Below are 18,747 nucleotides of genomic sequence, written 5' to 3' on the forward strand. Positions count from 1 at the left end.
ACCAATAAGACAAAATAAAGTCAATAACTATCACCTCAATTCACATGGTGACATTTTATCCTCCTTTGCAAGTGTCCATATTAACATGGCAGCGACCTTAATATAAACGACAATAGATCAGCCTAGATAGTTGGCATACATGATGCCAACACGTGTGCATGTTCAAACGTCACACTTTCTATCAAACAGAGAAAGAGGTGGCAGGCAAGCATACAATAAAAATAGAAGTTTAAATGGGCCCTGTCACTGGCTTATGGAATTCCAATACCGATTAGGATATTGCCTGCACTCCCAGAAGGCTATTCGTTTCATCATAGGTTGGAAACTGGTCTGAGGTTAAGGTTAGGTTGCATTTCATTTCTAGAGCGCGCATGCACCATATTTTCTTGGCACTGTTGGTTATAACACAACTGGCCTAAATTTGAAATACATCAATAAGAGAAAATAGTGTAGTTTAGCAGTTTTCAGAAATAAGTTTAGTATACTATTCCTAACTATTGGGGGAGACGAGAGCATGCATAACTCAGTAGGCAGTTGGTTCCATTTCCGTGCTACCACCAAGAAATACCGATCCCCAAAGGAAGGAGTCAATCTTGGGGATGTCGAGCAAAATGGTCTAGCTTAACACAAAAAATATTTATAAGTATGACTAAGGAATTTTTTAAGTCAGAAAGAAGGAAGCAGAGCTCCCTTCCAGAATACATAAAAGCTAATCGTGAGAATTAGTACTTTGTACGGTTCCAAGTGAGATTTTGTCAGAAGTAGGAAAGGTAAATGTACATCTCTGTTTCACTTAGAAACTCCTCCAAAAAAATCACCATTACCTACAAACAAACCATTATGATCTGTGGGGTCTGCTGAATACATTTCTATTTGGATACTCAAAGAGGACTTTTCTTGCGATCTTTGTTTGATTACTATCGATCAGTCTGCAGAATCCTCAAGATGTCCAACCAGCATCAGTTAGAAAATCCCAAATGAGTCTTTTGTGAGAGATTCTTGCACACACAGGCTGTGGGACAGACTCCCATTTAGGAACTGCGTCGGAAGCCGAGGTCTCCGCAAATGTGGAAAACATTTTTAAAGCAGAACCTATTCCTTTAATGAGCAGTGAATGCTTTTATATGCAAAATATTTCTCATACGGGAATGCTAATGCGGAGAAGGAATTCTGCTTCCCCTTGCAAGCCATCATACCAGCACATTCGCAGCCATTTACAAGGTGTTGAAATATATAGCTTGCCTAATTAACCTTCAACAGGCAGGCTGTTTTGTGGCACCTTGCAAAAGGAAAATTTGCAATGCGACCTATTGGTTCTCATGTAGCATAAACATTTGCACATCCATTCTCAAACCAGTCATTGAGCACACTGGAAATTCTGGTATGTGAAAGAATGTTCATACCTCGGACCCAGTGTTACTAAATAAACTAACATATTTAGCACAATGTGAAAAAAGTGAGCACTTTAATTAGGTTTCAGTAGAGGGGACATTTACAACAAACTAAAAGGAGAGTGGATGAATGCCGTTTAACATTAGACAACTGTTATCACTTTAAGGAGCATTTATTGTGAAGAGCTGTAGCTAGCAACACCAAGACGTCAATGTTACATAAAAACAGTATGCACGGTTGCCAAAAGATGACAAATACAAGATTAAATCAACCACTTCTCTTCACATTACACAGCATACAAGAACTGAGTAGTAAAAGTGGTAAGATATACAATTAAATAACATCCTACAAATATGAAAAGGTTGTCATGCTTAATGTTAATAGACAGAGGAAAGGTTCAACTGCTAAGCAATACACTTTCATGAGCTTTACACCTTTTTTTTTTTTTTTAAGATCGCAGTACCTGGTAAAATATCCGACACTTTAGTCGAGGTTCATTTGAAAATTCTCTTTCTTTTCTTGTTTGCAGTTCTGTTGATAATGGTTCTTTCACAGCTGTAATAAAAATAATTCCTATGTTAAGTGTGCATTTTAGCTCGTCATACTCACATGAACGAATTGTTAATCACTTCAATGGCTATTCCAAAAGCCAAGTTGTAACAGCGTCTAGTAAATAACCACCTGGTGAATTTTGTTATTTTTAAAATTGTTAAAGTACAAAACTCTGAGATCTGTTTGATTATTTCTGTTAAATACTTTCAATAAATCAAAAAGAATGAACAATTTCACTACCTGAATCTTTCAGATATATCGAACTGTGAACATGGATAAAACTGCTAGCGATTAAGAAGGAAGCTGCAACAACCCTGAATATGTTTGAGCGGTAACTGCAAGAAATGGGATGGGAAAATGTTTTGTACAAGTCTTAGAAGTCATAGAATTGTGCAACGTAGTGAGTTTGTATTGGTCAATAGAGTGTGTGGCTGGTAAGGAAGCCTCTTACAAACTGCTTGAGATGGTACTATACACATGAGATCTTATCAGTGAGGCGGAGGTAACTCAAACATATGTTGGAGGAGGTGTGGAAGGTATTTAATGTTTCTAAAATATAATAACTATGGGGAAATGTTGTGAAGAACAAGTTACTTACCTTTGGTAACGATATATCAGTAAGAGACATTTATTAGTAATAGATTCCTTACCTTTCGTAGTAGTACCCCTGCGCGTCGATAGTTGGCGTCGGTGGACTCCGCGTTCGTCGTCGCCGGGATGTCGTCGCGGTATCTACTTAGGCGCCGCGCTTGCACGTTGACGTCATTTCTTTACACGACATTCCACACCAGAAGCGCAGAGCCATGCAAGACACTGACCACTGGTGCACAAAACTAGGGCCCTGAAAGGAAGACCTTAACCCTAGAAGTCAGTTCACAGGACGGGGAGGAGGGGTGGGGCCGTAAGTAATCTATAACTAATATATGTCTCTTACAGATATATTGTTACCGAAGGTAAGTAACTTGTTCATCTGTAAGAGACTATTAGTTATAGATTCCTTACATTAGAATAGCTACCCCATGTAGGAAGTGGCTCTGTATATACTATACCAAAGTGAGGTTTAGTGTGCACATAGTATATTGGAACCCCATTAGTAGGCAGAGGTAAAATTAGATATAACCCCACTCTCTATTTGTGGTAATGTGGTCGAGTAGTAAGACAGTATCAGAGGACAGTGTTAAGCATTTGTTGTACACACTCAGTCAGCAAATGAATTCACACACTTTAACTTCGGACCAATTGTTTTTGTATAAAAATATTGTTTTCATTATTTTATTTCCTAGATCCAAGCAAGCCTGGCACAGGTAAGCGATAAGTACTTTGCAGTAAATATACAGATTGTAACAGTTTGGATTGCAATTGTAAATGTACTTTGATATGATTACAGTAGTGTTACTGATAATGCAATGCTTTTCAGAATGCAGCATATATACTTTGAATGGGAATTTCAGTAAGAATACAGGTTAGTTACTTTTGAGATGACTTTTCTTACACAGAGTAGTATACCTGGATACTACTCTGGGACATTTCCTGTAAACATGTAATTAAAATCGTTTTTGTTAAACAGTACACTTTTAAAGAATTTCTTTAGGTTTTCAAACTCCACACTTAAAAAAAACTTTTCACAGAAAAACAGTCAATGTTATCCTATGGATGAAAATAGTGTTATCTGTTTGAGTTAAGTATTCGGTAGTGGGAACTGAGGTTCTGGGGGGTAGACTCAGGGGTCCCCCAGGGTCAAGGATGCACTCTTAAGTTGCACCCTCACCGGCACTAGGGCAGCCGGATGCGGAGTGCTGAGGCCCAATGTTCTCCAATGGGGGATAGGGGGTTTCCAACTGGTGACTGCTGACGAGCAGGCCATTGGGTTGTGTGAGCAAAGCTCCTGGACTTAAGCTCAGTGCAAATGGGGGTTTAGGCCAGCACAAAAGTTGCACCCTCAGCGGCACTTGGGCAGCCTGGTGCAGAGTACTGTTTTGTCATCGGAAGACCTGTGGCTTTCAATGGGGAGTCTCCAGTTTGCCAAAGCACTACAGTCTCGGGAACGAAGGTCTTCTGGGTGCGACCACCACTTTGAGAGGTAAGTTGGGGAGCTAGGGTTGGTTAGGCACTGTCTGCTTGGCAACCCAAGGCAGTGGGTTGTCAGGTGCAAGGGTGCCTTTTGTGGTGGGATCTTCTTACCAGCTTCTGGTCGCGGTTGGGGGGACCTTCTGGATTTAGGCTGCAGGCGTCAGCTGGGGGCTTGAGGCAGGTCAGGGGTCGCCGGATCTCGGGTCAGGATCGCCACGGGGACCTCTTCTTGGTGTTTGCCCACTCGAGCTCGGGCAGTGGACGGCGAGGGCAGAGTAGTGCAGATTCGCAGTTTCCGGCCAGGGCCAGAGGTTGCAGATGGAGGATAGGCCCGAAACTGTATTGTGTCCAGAATCGCACCAATGAAGAGGAGCTTCCGAGAGGGACTCAGGTGCGACTTCAGCACGTTAATAGAGAGACCCTGCGAATGCAGAAGGTCCGCTGTAGTCTGGAGGTGGGAGACAGCCTGGGGCGAGCCCGCCTTCAACAGCCAGTCATTCAGATAGGGGAAGACTGGAACCACTGATCTGTGCAGATGAGCTGTGACCACCGACACCACTTTCCTGAACACATGAGGGGTGCTGGTAAGGCCAAATGGGAGCGCGGTGAACTGAAAATGCTTGCTCATGGCCTACCGTGAACCGTAGGTAAAGCCTGTGGGCTGGCAGGACAGGGATGTGGATATAGGTGTACTGCAAGTCCAACAATACTATCCTGTCTCCAGGGTCGATGACAGACAGAACCTGAGCCTAAGTCAACATCTTGAACTTCTCCTTCTGGAGGAAGGGATTGAAGTCCCTGAGGTCCAAGATAAGACGTGGGCCCTTGTCCTTCTTGGGTACCAGAAAGTAGTGGGAATAGCAGTCACGACCAACTTATGGCACAGGGACGCGCTCGATGGCTCCCTTGGCCAAGAGAGCCACAACTACCTGGCGGAGAAGGGTCAAGTGTTTCTCCAACATGCGATGGAATTGAGATGCAATGGAAAGAGGGGTAGTCTTGAAGGGGAGGGAGTAGCTCCTTCGGACTATCTGCAAAAAACACTTGTCCGAAGTGATGCTTTGCCAGTGGGGGAAATGATGGCGAATCCTGCCACCCACTGGCGATTGAGGGGCCTGAAAGGCTGGAATAGGAGGATTTGGAGGCTGCTGCAGAGGGGGTGCAGGTGGACTGGCCCGCCCGCTGGCCCCCTGACCCACGGCAGTGGGATCCACGCCCACAGCCACGCAGAGGCTGGACAGCTTGTGCCGGCCTGTGGCTCTGGGCGGAACGTGGCGGGCACCCCTTCCATAGCGACGAAAGGTGCGAAAAGCAGACTGCGCTGGGCGGGAGGTGGAAGCGAGCCCTAAGGATCTGGCCGTAGCCATAGACTCCTTAAACTGCTCAAACACGTTGTCTGCCTCGTCGCCAAACCGGTGACGGCCATCAAAGGGCATGTCCAAAAGGGTTGCTTGGACATCACCCTAAAAGCCAGTGGACATCAACCAGGTGTAGCGTTTCAGTGCTACAGACATGGAAATTGTCCTGCCCAGTGAGTTGGCGGTGTCCAGCCCACACCGGATGGCGAACTTCGCTGTGTCTCTCCTCTTGGCAACAGCACGGGAGAGCATAGCCCAGGCTTCCTCTGGGCACTGTGGCAGCACCTGCACAACCGTGTCCCACACCAAGTTGGAGTAACGGCCCAATAGACATGCGGTGTTCAATGACCGCAGTCCCAACCAGGAGGAAGAAAACATCTTCTCAAGGTGATCTAGCTTCTTGGATTACCTATCAGGTGGCACGTTGGGGAATGTGCCTTTCGACGTTGAGGCTTGGACTACCAAGCTCTCTGGGGTAGGATGGAAATAGAGGAAAATGGGGTCACCCAGGGCCGGGCGGTGGCGTCTGGCAATCATCCTGTTCACAGGAGCCCCTGTGTTTGGCTTGGACCAAGTGCCCAAAAGGATGGCCGTGAGGGTCTCATTGAACGACAGCAGGGGCTCCGAAAAGGCCGCTGCTGGCTGAAGCAGAAGGAGGTTAATCCTGACCGCCACTGTAGGAAACTCAAGGTTTAAGGCCTCGGCTGCCCCTTGCAACACCACTGCGCAAGGCGCACCCTCCTCCGTAGCCACGGTAGGGGGGAGAAAGCATGCCATGGTCTGTGGAGGTGTCCAGACAACTGGGTTCACCCAACTCATCTCTCCAGTACGGTTCCTCTAACTGGTCTGTAAGAGGGTCCACAGACCCCTTCCGGTCCTCCTCACCCTCGCCTGGTGGCCACTCAGGGTGGTAGGAAATATCATGGGAGAACTGGGGTACAAAACTACCGGTCGGCGCTGGAGCCGACGTCGGACGACAACGGTCCGGCTCCGTGTGCACGACGAGGGGGAGGCAGGGCCCGACGCCGGCTTGGTACACAACCGGCTTTGGAGGCGGAGTAGGGCGTCACTGGATTCGGCACCCGAGGAGGTGTCACGAGGTTGACTGGCGCCGATCCTTGGGGGCCCTGCGGCACCGGAGCGTAAGCCACAAGCATCGAAGGCCTAGAGCCCCCAACCGAGTCCGCGGTGCCTGAGGGCGCGCAGGAGGAGTCGGGCTGCCCAAAGATGGAGTGCAAGGGTTCGTAAAAGCTTTGAAGCTGGGCAGGGGTCTCTTCTGCTTCCGGAAAGGGAGGGAAGGCTGGAGTCGACCCAAAAGGATCCGCGGGCAGAGCCGGACGACAACATTCCATTTCCCGTCTGCCAACGGATGGGGAGAATGCGAAAAGTGGCTACGCTTCTTCACCTTCTTCTTGTGCTTCGACTTACCTGAAGACTAAGAGTTCTATGACGAGTGGTGGTGGTGGTGGTGGCTCTGCGATCGGTCCCGCGACCTCTCTCTCAAACGTCGTGGAGCAGACTGCTGGGTCTCGAGAAGCTTTCGGGATCGCTCCCACAAAGCCTTCGGGTTCATGGCCCGGCAGTTAGAGCCCGACTTCCGGTCATGGTGGTGCTCCAGGCACCAAAGGCAGACGAGGTGCGGGTCCGTGACCGACATCAATTTGTGACAGGAGTCGTAAGCCTTCAAGCCAGTCCAACGTGACATACCTCCGTGCACCAGGAGTCGATCGACTCAAAAAAGGTGTTGACAAAAGTTACAAAAACTGAGTAAAAAAGTGACTCTAGTTACCACTCTCTCCGGATCTGCATCAGTGGTGCTGCTACAAAACAATTTCTACGGATCCAGTCTGATGCCTGGGGGTAAATCTAAGGTAATGAATCTATAAATAATAGTCTCTTTCAGATGATGCTAGACAATTACTATAACTATCTCAAACAAGTGAAAGATTTTAGAGAAATATTTATGGAGAGCGTTGCATAATTGCTCCAGTCTCTAAAATTCAAACAGTACTCAACGACATTTATTTTGTACAAGGGCAACTGAGAATGTTAACTACAAACTCACTTTTGCAATGCATGTCTTCATTTGAATTTGTACTTCACAATCTCAGTTGCCCTTGTACAAAATTAAATGTTGGCAGTACAATTCTTCAGGCTTACTAGAGTATTGCAGCATGTGCAAGCCAGGAAAAAATAAGGACTAAAGGTGTCCAGTTGCTCCTCACTTTCGGGAAAACCATGCCAATAATGATCATGACTTGAGATATTTTGTTATTGATTCTGTGGCTGTGTATTTTTGTAAGTTGTGACACTCTTTCTTTTGTGTTGATGCCATATTGTAAAGCCTTACATTTGTGACATCTTTTAAAACCACTGCCACTCATTAATCAAGTTCTACTTTGAATAACTTGTGGACCCCTTCTGAACATTTATTGCTTCATGGATTTAGCTCTTTAGTCCTGACTAAACCTTGTGTTCAGACGACACTCTTGCTCCTTAATTTTAGACTCTGATTACTGATAAAAGAGGAGCTTTATATGATTGATCAAACCGGCTTTCCACTTCACTTCTCAAATAATTTACTTGCTATACACTCTGTTGAAAACACTGCGCTAGTTCATCCTGCGTCTCATTAAGTTCTGGACTATAACTTCTCTTTATCCTCACATTTTCTGCAAGCTGCATTTAAGAGCATTTGGATGAGAACTGGAAGCATGTAAAATTGTATTACCAGCAGTTGGTTTTCTGCACAAGTTTGTGCGCAATTCCACACATACAAAGTCAAGTCTAGAAAGTGAACCTTGCTGTTGAACCTGCTCCTGTAAAGATACGAATGCAGCAGGATACTGACCCCTGCCCAGTACGGGCCGACATGGAACAAAAACACACCTAGCAAAGAAACTGGCATGAAAAGGGAGTTCAGCACCTTGCAGGAAGTAGAACTGAACCTATGGTGTGAAAGAACCGCAGGATGCAGCAGTCGACAAAGCCAACCCAAAAGGCTGGTTAGTGGTATGGTGGAGAGAATGCTGACCACCCCCACATGTACCACAGAGGAAGAGTGCTGCAGAGACCCTCGCCAACCAGACATGTGTGAGAGCATTGAAAGGATGCCCACACACAGCCAGAAGGACGCTCATACGCGGCCAGTAGAAACACCAGGAAGCAAAACAGCAGGAACAGCTGAGAAGCGCACAATAGCAATAAGGCAATGGGTCACAAACACCATAGAAGATCTGGTGATGTAAGAGGACAGGGCCAATACCAAAGCAGGAAAGCCCGCACAATCCATTAGGAAGAACATGGCGCAGAAACAGCCTCAAGAGGATGCTGAAACCTGGCCAAACCCAGGGACTAGGGTACGCTCAAAAGTACCCGCATTTATACAGAAAGTGGAACTAGTCCAGGCTATAAGCCGCGTCTGCCTCCGGTCCGGAAGAGAGAACAGTCCCCTCGCAGGACAATTAGAAGAAAAGACGAGCCTAACAAGGGAGTACTCAGGACCAACTCACGGGTCCTAGACGCCAGGTAGTGAGGAGTTAAAGGAGAACGGGCTCCACGAGTCCACCACATTAAGAATGACAGCAGAACGTAGATATTACTGCGCGTAAGTAGCTGGGATGTGGAGAAAACTGCTGGTGAATAAGCCAAAAGGTCATAACAACGTACAACAGAGAGGCCCACAGCAACTCCCTACTGGCGAGAACAACCCAGAAGGGGCTGGCGCCGAAAGACGGACCATACGACAAAAAGCAGGATGCCAGGACATGCGAGGTAGATACCACACAGCATAGACCAGGAATCATAGCACCACAGACAATAGAGCGATGCAACCCTGCGGAACGCAGTAAAGGGGTGCACATGGGCCCCAGGGGGATACCCACAATAAGAACTCCATAGGAGCATACGAAGGCAAATGCAGACACCTGCCACCAGCCAATACCCCACATAGGGCAAGGGTCAACCCCTGGCAAGAAGGGGTTCCTCTTGGCAAAACAGACAATAAGAGGACTGAAAACAAAAATAACCCAGCCATACGGCTATACAGATAATACAGAAAAGGTGAGGATATGGGCTCCCTTTTGGGTAGCAATGATCTGTCTGTCGTAGTGCTGATAGATGAATAGGGTGTGAGCACATTAGGCCGAGCAATACAGATTATTCGTATATCGCGCTGTTTGGACATGTCTCTGTCCAATAATGTTTTGGGTACCTGGATCCAAGTGTTCTTTATATTTCTCCCTGTGTGGACACATTGACTGGTTTACTATCCTTAACTCTTTTTCCCGGTCTTATTTATCGTAGAATTTTCATGATATGGGTTTTTGAAAAAAGAAGTAATAAGGAAAAATAAAAAGGGATTTAGGATTACAACGCCCAAGGCCGGTATTCTGGGTCCACTCTACGAATATATTCATACACTGTGTTCTTTGGTGAGAGTTTTAGATTTTGTATTACATATTGTCACTGTTGTATTAGATCATTTTTCCCTTTTTTTGGTTTAAGGAGTCTTGTTTTTTTCCCCTAGGCCTCTTTGGACTTTTGCTTGTTGTATATATATATTACGGCTAGGGGGTGGAGCTAATCTGAGTATTCACCTGGGCGTGGTGGGGCAGAACTGTTGAGAGGCACTTTCATCTCCCGTATTACACGCTGGGCGCTGAGGAGGCCACACGGCCGAAATGCATACGCCCGCCCGCGACACTGTGCTTGTGCTGCATTAAAGATTCTCCGCTGTATTCCCCCCAAGTGGCCTCAGACTCTTCTTTTGGAAGGTGATTGGACATATTTTGCACTACCTTGCCAGTGTAGTGCTACTGGGGCCCCTGCACCCTTGCTGGCTTGATCATACTGGCTACGATGTGCTCCGGCGCATCTTTCCTTTGTTTCCGAGGCTTCGGACAGCATCAAGCCCACCACTGCACACAGGAGGAAGAGACGCGGTGGCAGAGTCACTGAACTCTGCTCTGGACTCGGCGCACTGCCGCACGAGTCCCCGTGGATTAACGTACCTGGATGTGATGGTTGTGCAGTAACGGGGGGCACAAGGAGGTCTTTGGCTGTGGCCGGCAGTGCGGGACACGAGGAGTTTTGCTGCCCTACAGTCCTGCCATCCCCGCTGACACTCGACGATCCTGGCAGAACATTGCATGCTGGGACCAGTAGTTCCTATCCACTTTGGAAAACCCGAGCAGGTGACACTGATTACGGCTAGGGGGTGGAGCTAATCTGAGTATTCACCTGAGCGTGGTGGGGCAGAACTGTTGAGAGGCACTTTCATCTCCCGTATTACACGCTGGGCGCTGAGGAGGCCACACGGCCGAAATGCATACGCCCGCCCGCGACACTGTGCTTGTGCTGCATTAAAGATTCTCCGCTGTATTCCCCCCAAGTGGCCTCAGACTCTTCTTTTGGAAGGTGATTGTACATATATATATATATATATATATATATATATATATATATATATATATATATATATATATATATATATATTTACCTAAAATGTCTTCCCTTTCTCCTTTTTTGTTAGTTCTTGTGATCAATTCATATGTGCTGTTATGCACTGATGGACGCTGAGAGCGTTTTGTGATAGTGTTAACCATGTGATGAGCGGGGGGGTCTACCTCTGGGACAAACCTTGTCTTTGTCTATATGGGGTTGCCTTTAAGAGCATAGGTTGGATGCAAGTTGCTTTTATGAAGAAAAATAAAGAACTTTTGGAAATAAAATGACCAGTTTGTGACTTCATCTCTGGTGCTGCCTCCCTTTTATATTGAATTTTGTCTCTGGATTTCCAGTGGGACCGAGCTGCAGTAGGTCCCGTGGTGGGCTGGCACAGGACTTCACTTAATAAGGGACTTCATGATTGATGTGCACAGCGTAGAGTCAGCTGTATGTTAATTGTTTTGTATTAGACAATACGGATACACCAACCTGCCTCTGATAAAAACTGGGCTATATAGGAAGACCCGCAACCAGAAAGAAAAGTCAGTCAGTGGCAGAGCAGAATTACAGTAGCCCTGACAGAAGCCTGGAGATCGCAGAGTCCGTGTGGGACCCAAAAAGGTCTACTCCGTTAAATGGCATGTCTTGGAGGCTCTCCCGAATATTATCAGGGAAGCAACTGTCCCACATTCAGGCAAGGCGGCGCAAAGCCACAGAGTCTGTGGTATCCAGGGAGGAGTGTATTGAAAAATATGCCATCTCCTTGCCGTGAAGGACAAGACGGAGAAACGCCGAGCGCAATTCCTCCGGAAAGGAAGGAAGAAGGTTAGCCACCGAGTCCCAGAGTGCGGAAGACGCAAGTGCAAACGCGCATGCAGTGTTTAAAGCGCGGATGGCCGCGCTAGAAGAAGCAAAAAGCTGTCTTCCACATGCATCTAGCCACCGGGATTCCCGGGTGGGAGGAAACAAAGGCAAAGTGGAGGAGTCTTGTAACCCAAAAGCAGCCTGAATTACCAGGCCCTGAGCCGTAGGGTGGAGGGACAGGCAAAGTGGATCCCCCGGGGCAGGACGGTGCCTACTAGCAATGGACGATCAACCTGGGCTCTGGAATAGGGCCATCCCCATGAGCCACGCAGGACTTCGAATAAAGCACCCCCAAGGGGTATGAAGGGCTCCACGGTAACGGGTTCAAGATGAAGCAGAGCCATTAAGGGATCGGGAATGAGGGGTACCACAGGAGGCTGAAAGCCGAGGATAGCAGCTGCCCTGTTGATAGTCCGCGCATTGGCGGCCCCTAGCTCAGTAGTCACCTTAGGAGGGGACAAGAGGCCATCTGCAGAAGACGGTTGGGGACTAATCCTCCCAGTTGCCATGAAGAGCGGGGCCGGGGAATGACCCAAAGGCCATGCCACACTAGGGACCTGCACCAGTGGCCCCGACAAGGGGAAGCAGCAGCTTCCGTAAGGACTGCAGCAGACACTGGTGTCGCCGGACACCGCTGAGGAGTCAGAAGTGAGGAATCCGGAGGGAGGACAACCTCAGGCATGGACGCCGGTGTCAAACGTATGGACATCAGCGGTGATGGATGCGTCAACATCTGCGTCGGTGGGTGCCTTGTCGGAGTCGACTGGACATCGAAGGCCTCCACTGGGGACGCTACCTCGACCGGCATCGGATCATGCTTTTCCAGATGTGGGATCAGGCTTAGAGCCGGGTGTGGGTTTGGACTTTGAGTCCGGCTTCGGCTGCTTCCGCCGTCAGCGTAGGAAGCCACACAGGGCTATGAGTTGACTGGCGGTGTGTGCTAGAGTGACCAGGACGGTCTGGACCACAGGCCAACGCTTTCACCTCGGCGTCTGAGTCAGTGCACACAGCCCTGGTCAGGGAAGGATCCGCCGACGAGGGCCCGTCCTGAGTACCCTCCGCCTCTGTGGGGCCCGAAGGCGTGCCAGGGAGAGAGGGGGACTCGAAGTAGGCCTAAAGAGCCCAGGAGTAGGCCTCCATTTGGGCGTGCGTTGTTCCAACTCCTGGAGGGTATGGAGGGTATGTGAGGGTATGTGAGGCCTGTGAGGCACATGCCTCACAGGCTTTGAACCCTGAGGGCAGTGCACACTGTTCTGGTATGAAACTTGCAGTGCCGAGCAGGCCCAAAACTAGGCCAGGAACTGCCGGTTTCCAGGATCCGCATCGTGACGCGGAAAAGAAGAAAACTTATGTTGGCGCGCCGGGACGGGGCATATATGGCTCAGCTGACGTCTCGTTCATGGACAACGTCAGGGCAGAGCCGTAGACCCCGGCGCGCAAATGTGCTGCTGCGCAAGATCTTCCAGGTCCAGTCTGACGCCTGGGGATAGTCTAAGGTAAGGAATCTGCGGCTAGACGTCTATCAGATAGTAACCATACTGGATAATTTGTCTTACCCACTTGTCTGTTGTGATGGAATCCCAGACAGGTAGGAACTGTGAGAGGCGTCCCCTGACATGAGTGGAATGATCGGGGGAAGCATGGGGAAGTCACTGTTTGGTATTAGGGGAGCTGCGGGTGTTACTACCCCTGCCTCTGCCCTTGTTGTTGTTACCCCTATAACCTCCTCTATTGTGTCCTCTGGAGCCCTGGTTGGGGACTTTTGGAGGATGAGAAAGGGTGTTCTGTTGTATTTGTTTTGGAGCCTGCCCTATAGAAAGAAGCCTCTGTTATAAGGTAACTGTATAGCTCCCATAGACTTGGCAGTCTGTGTCCTTTTTTATCTTTTCTAAAGATTTATCCACTGCAGGGCCAAAGAGGTGCTCCTGGTCAAAAGGTTGATTAAGGATGGTATTTTGTACCTCTTGTTTAAAGACAGATAGCCTGAACCAGGCATGTCTGCATAGCAAGACACTGGTATTTAGTGCGCAGGACGCGGTGTCTGCAGCGTGGAGCACACATTTAATGGATGCATTAATAATAAGTTTGCCTTCTTGTAGGTCATTGGCTTTGTCCTTATATTCTTGTGGTAGGTGTAGAATGAGGTTATCTAGCTCATCATAGTGAGCCCTATCATACCTTGCCAGACTGGCTTGTATGTTAGCTATTTTCCATGAATTTGCAGCTTGAGACTTCATACGTTTGCCTGATGCTTCTAGTAATTTTGATTCTTTATCAGGAGGTGGAGTGTCACCTGACCCCTGAGAGTTTGCTCTTTTACGTGCATTGGCTACAACTAAGGAATCTAAAGGAAGCTGACCTTTGATGTATATGGGGTCAGTGGGAGCTGCTTTGTATTTTTCATCTATCCTGGGGTTAAGAACCCTAGCTGTAACTAGGTCTTTAAACACCTCAGGGGCAAGTTTAAGAAGCCCTTTAAGCATTGTCAAGATGTGGGTAGATGTTTGTGGCTGGTCAAAAGTTTCCAAAAGAAAGTCATCTTCTACAGGGTCTGAGTGAAGTTTGACTTTATGGTAAGTTGCAGCCCTATTGATTAAATTTGGGCAAACCCCACATTGTCATCTGGTGAAGATGCTTTTGAGGGATAGATGTCCGGATCATTATTTAGATCAGGATCCATATTATAGTCATACCATGGGTCTGGTTCCTGTGGTGGATCATCAGGATCTACTGGCACTATTTCTTCATCTTCTTACCCATCCTCATGTGCATCATCACTATCCAGTGGTTGTGGAGAATGTAGTGGTAAAATGAGCAAATTAGGGTTAATTGGTGGAGTGGGTGAAGGTGGTGGTGAAGTATTATTAGCCATATGTAATTTCTTTGGAGGAACTGGTGCCTGTGGTAAAAGTTCTGGTTTCCTCTTTGCAGGTGGTTTGGTAATTATGTGACCAGTCGTTGGATGGATTAAGATGGTGGTTTGCTTTGGATCGGGAAGAAAAAGTTCTTCGGTATCGACCGTTTTCTTTGGCGTGGAATATTTGTCCTTAGAAACTAGTTAATGCCGGATTGTTCCAGTGATCTCTAAATGCGAACGTTAGTCTGTGCCACTAAATATTTTACGTTTCCATATTAGTCTGATAAGAACTGTATTGAACTTGCATGGTGTGACTATTTGCAACCTGACGGTGCATTGAACAATTAGTGACTGTAGTGGCATTGTGGTTTCTTCATTATCAACTGCATTATTAACTGAAATTGAGCTTGCATGGTGTGACTATTGGCAACATGACGGTGCATTGAAAAATAAGTGACTGTAGTGACATTGTGGTTTCTTCATTATTAACATACCTGGATCCTATATTATTATACGTGTGCAGAGATTTTGTATTTACTGTTTAGTGGCCATTTTGACCACACATTCGGGGATCTTGTGGTTTTCCCTACCTTAGTGCACCGTCAACCTTAACTCTTTTGTGACAAGACCGTAGAGCGTCAATTTCCTACTTCCTACCACCAACTTTCTATATCATCTGAAAACAAGAGAGCCATAGTGGCGGTGGTTGGGTAGAGGGAGGAAATACATAGTGGGTAAATATTAGGCCACATCGGAGCCTTACTGGGTAGTAGCTGAGCAAGCACACAGCACTGTGGAGTCACCATGGCTCTCTGGCCACTCCCAGTTATTCAAAACTGATAGAGGACCTGAAAGTGTTGGCACAGACGTTTCAGCAATGAGGGAGAGAAGGAGGACAAGGAGGAGCTTTGACACTGCACAATCCTGGGCTCTTTAGGTGTGGGCTTGTGTGAAAGGGGGGCTAGACATGATGTGACTCGACATAGTATGCGTGGGCACAGGGGTAATTACCAGATTTCCCCATCTCCCTCAAAATGGGACAAAGGAAATACCCTACAATGGAATATGAGTCACTAAATGCAATGATTGATAGGGGATCAGGCCCATGCATATATTAATCAAACAGCAAGCACCTGCTGGGACCAATAAAGCAGGGCCACCTCATTACTCCCAATGCCTTTAATGTTGCACAGAGAGGGAACAGGTCAGTTGAGGACTGACTCCCCTGGAAAGTCTCAAACATCCGAAAAAATCCCCCGGTCAGAGCGATCCCAAATGCTGTGCAGCATGGCTAAAGAATATTTATACAAACAAACCTATCACATGGCTGTCTGCATCATTTTACAGGCCCACGATGCAGTGGCTTTTTCCTTTTCATTTACCGCTCTGCATAAAAGAAACATTATTTTATTTTTAAGGTTGGTGGGGAAGCAACAAGAGGATTAGGGAAGCAGCATGGTGATGGAATTACACGGAGAACGGAGTTAGGAGAAGCAACAAGAAGCACACAGGTGGCGGGGCACAAAGAACAATGGGAGCATAAGAGAGGAACAGAGTGCAAGGGAAGAAAAGCATAAGGGTAAGAGCAATGTGGTGCTGGGGGGACCACATGGGCGAGAAAGGAACGCGTAAGGGAAGCACACAAGGGTTAGTGTATCACAGGGGAGAAGCACACGGATGAAATAGCAACACAGAGAGCAAAGTGGATGGGGGGAGAGATTCACACTATGGGGGACAGCTAGATGAAAAACGTGCACAGAGTGCTTAAGGTAAAAGAAAAAAGTAGTTCTCTAAAAGTGAATGGTGGAAGGACAAGTACATTGACAATGCTACATGGGTGAGATAGACACCAGACAGGCTAGGCAAGCCAATGAATCAGTAAGCAAATGAGCGATGGTAAAGCCAACCAATAGTCAACAATGAGCAGGCTGCAAACTCCTTTATGTTCTTGGTAAGCTCACAATATGTCTTTTGCAACTAGATAGTCGTGCGGCCTGTTAAGCTTGAGATAAAATGGGCCATAGACTCCACAAAGCAAAGTTCAGGAGAAACAAAGTTAATGGAAGGGTAAAAAACCATGCAGAAGAAACCCAAGGCATGTGTCTCACATGCACAGGACTCATTAGCAAAGTTCCTTTCAGACAAATCTTTGCATACTACTAAGCTTCTGCAGGGGAAGTTGGTAGTCAATCTCCCCACACTGGAAAAATGAAAAAATAAATTTGATGAATACGGTTAACCATAACTCCCCTCCAATGCATTTTTCATAACCTTATACTTCACTCAGGACATCACAAAGGACATCATCGCTTACCACACTGGGGAGTTAAAATGACCTTACCATTGACATTGATGCCATGCAATAGTATGTGCTACTGATTGATCTTGCAGTAAACATGAAGAACTGAATTACCTTGTACTACTCATCAAGATAAGAAATTTCCAGCAAATATTTAGGGTCACGCAACATATGGAAGTTTGGCATTCCATGTCTAACAATAGACTACACTAGTAAAGTTAACAGATGTGGGATTCTTGTCTTTCCACATGTCTGCTACTACATTTCTTGAGTTTTGATTGTATGTTGCATTTCTACTATGACTATTAAGCTTGTACTTCGCCATTCATCCGATTAGAAAGGTCATCAATTGTAATTCTTTGGCAACACAAGCAAACTATTTTGCTAATAGCCATACTGTAATTTGCTCTTAAACTGATATTTTAACCCTTGCTGATTTTTTTCCGCCCTCAATCAAACAATCAGAAACAACGAGGCGACAAAAATCCATGGTTTAACAAGGGCTGTAGGGTTGCTAAGCGATCACTCCTAGTTTCTTTGAAGGGTGGGGACTCCGCAACTATCAAGGCAGCTAGGGCTGATTTTAAAAAAGTTATTACCATTGCCAAATCTGATTGGGAAACACATGGATGGCTAGATATTAAAATTGCGCTTGAAGAAAAAAAAACAAGGGCCTTCTGGAATCTGGTCCACACAGGGAGCATGGAGGGCAAGACTGGTGTGGAACCTAATATCTCGGAGGAATCTTGGCGCCTTTATTTTAAAGACTTATATACTGTATTTCAAAATGAGAAACATGAGCCGCCCGTAGTACCTCTATCACCCAATCCTATTTGGATTATCCCACCCTGTACGGCGGACGAGGTAAAGTTGGCACTGAGTAAGATCCAACTGAACAAAGCCCCAGGCCTAGACAGGATTCCAGGAGACCTGTATTAAAGCGAGTTAGGAGTGTGGGTTCCCTATCTCTACTCCCTTTTTAATCTTCCGGGGACTCGAAATACCTAGTACCTGGTTTGGGGCAGAGATTATTCCCATTTTTAAAAAAAGTTCGCCTATGGACCCAGCAAACTACAGGCCAATTAGCCTTATCGATGTTTGCCAAAAACTTTACGCTAGGGTACTTTTGCAACGTCTGCAGGATTGGATCAGCGATCACGACATCCTTACTCCCCTGCAAGCGGGCTTTAGGGCAAAAACTTCTACGATAGACAACTATTTTGGCTCCAGCTAATTTACTGGAAGCACGTTGTGTTGGAAGGTGGGAGACTATACTTAACCTTCGTTGACTTAAAATCTGCATTCGATACGGTGGACCGTAGCCAGCTGTGGACCATCTTGCTGATTATGGGGGTTCCACCTTACTTATGCCATCTACTCAAACAACTTCACGAAGGTACCTTTGCCAAAGTTAGATATGGCAGGAACGGCCAAATGACAGACCCGTTCCCCGTGGATAAAGGGGTGAGGCAGGGTTGTGTGTTGGCGCCCACCCTGTTCTCCCTCTTTTTAAACGTTCTGATAGATGACCTACTAGCTATCAAGGATATAGACTCTCCCAAATTGTCCCAAACCCGCTTCCCCGCTCTGATGTTTGCAGGCGACACTCTGTTGTTGTCAAAGTCAGCGCGGGGAATGCAGCGTGTCCTCAATCAATTTGCACAGTTCTTCCATAAACGGAATCTTGTGATCAACATTAATAAAAACAAATACATGATTTTTAATGCTAGATCAATCAATTGCCCGCAACGGATGTATGACGTTACAACTCATACTTTTACAACGCATGCCATTACAACGAATTTTTTACAACGCAAAAACTTTTACAACGCATGTATTTACAACGCATGTTTTTACAACGCAGGTACCTTTACAACGCATACCATTACAACGTAAGTATTGGTAAG

General features: G+C 46.7%; 1 protein-coding gene across 1 annotated transcript in view; it reads right to left on the reverse strand.

The window, feature by feature from the left end:
• SUZ12 (SUZ12 polycomb repressive complex 2 subunit) overlaps window positions 1–18,747 on the reverse strand; it is a 979,834-nt gene that overhangs the window by 433,062 nt on the left and 528,025 nt on the right. Inside the window, exon 11 of the mRNA XM_078654391.1 lies at window positions 1,856–1,947. Within this exon, the coding sequence (XP_078510517.1) occupies window positions 1,856–1,947 (92 nt within the window). The remainder of the gene's footprint in view (window positions 1–1,855; window positions 1,948–18,747) is intronic.

This window comes from Lissotriton helveticus, chromosome 7 (assembly GCF_964261635.1).
Source record: "Lissotriton helveticus chromosome 7, aLisHel1.1, whole genome shotgun sequence".
NCBI lineage: Eukaryota > Metazoa > Chordata > Amphibia > Caudata > Salamandridae > Lissotriton > Lissotriton helveticus.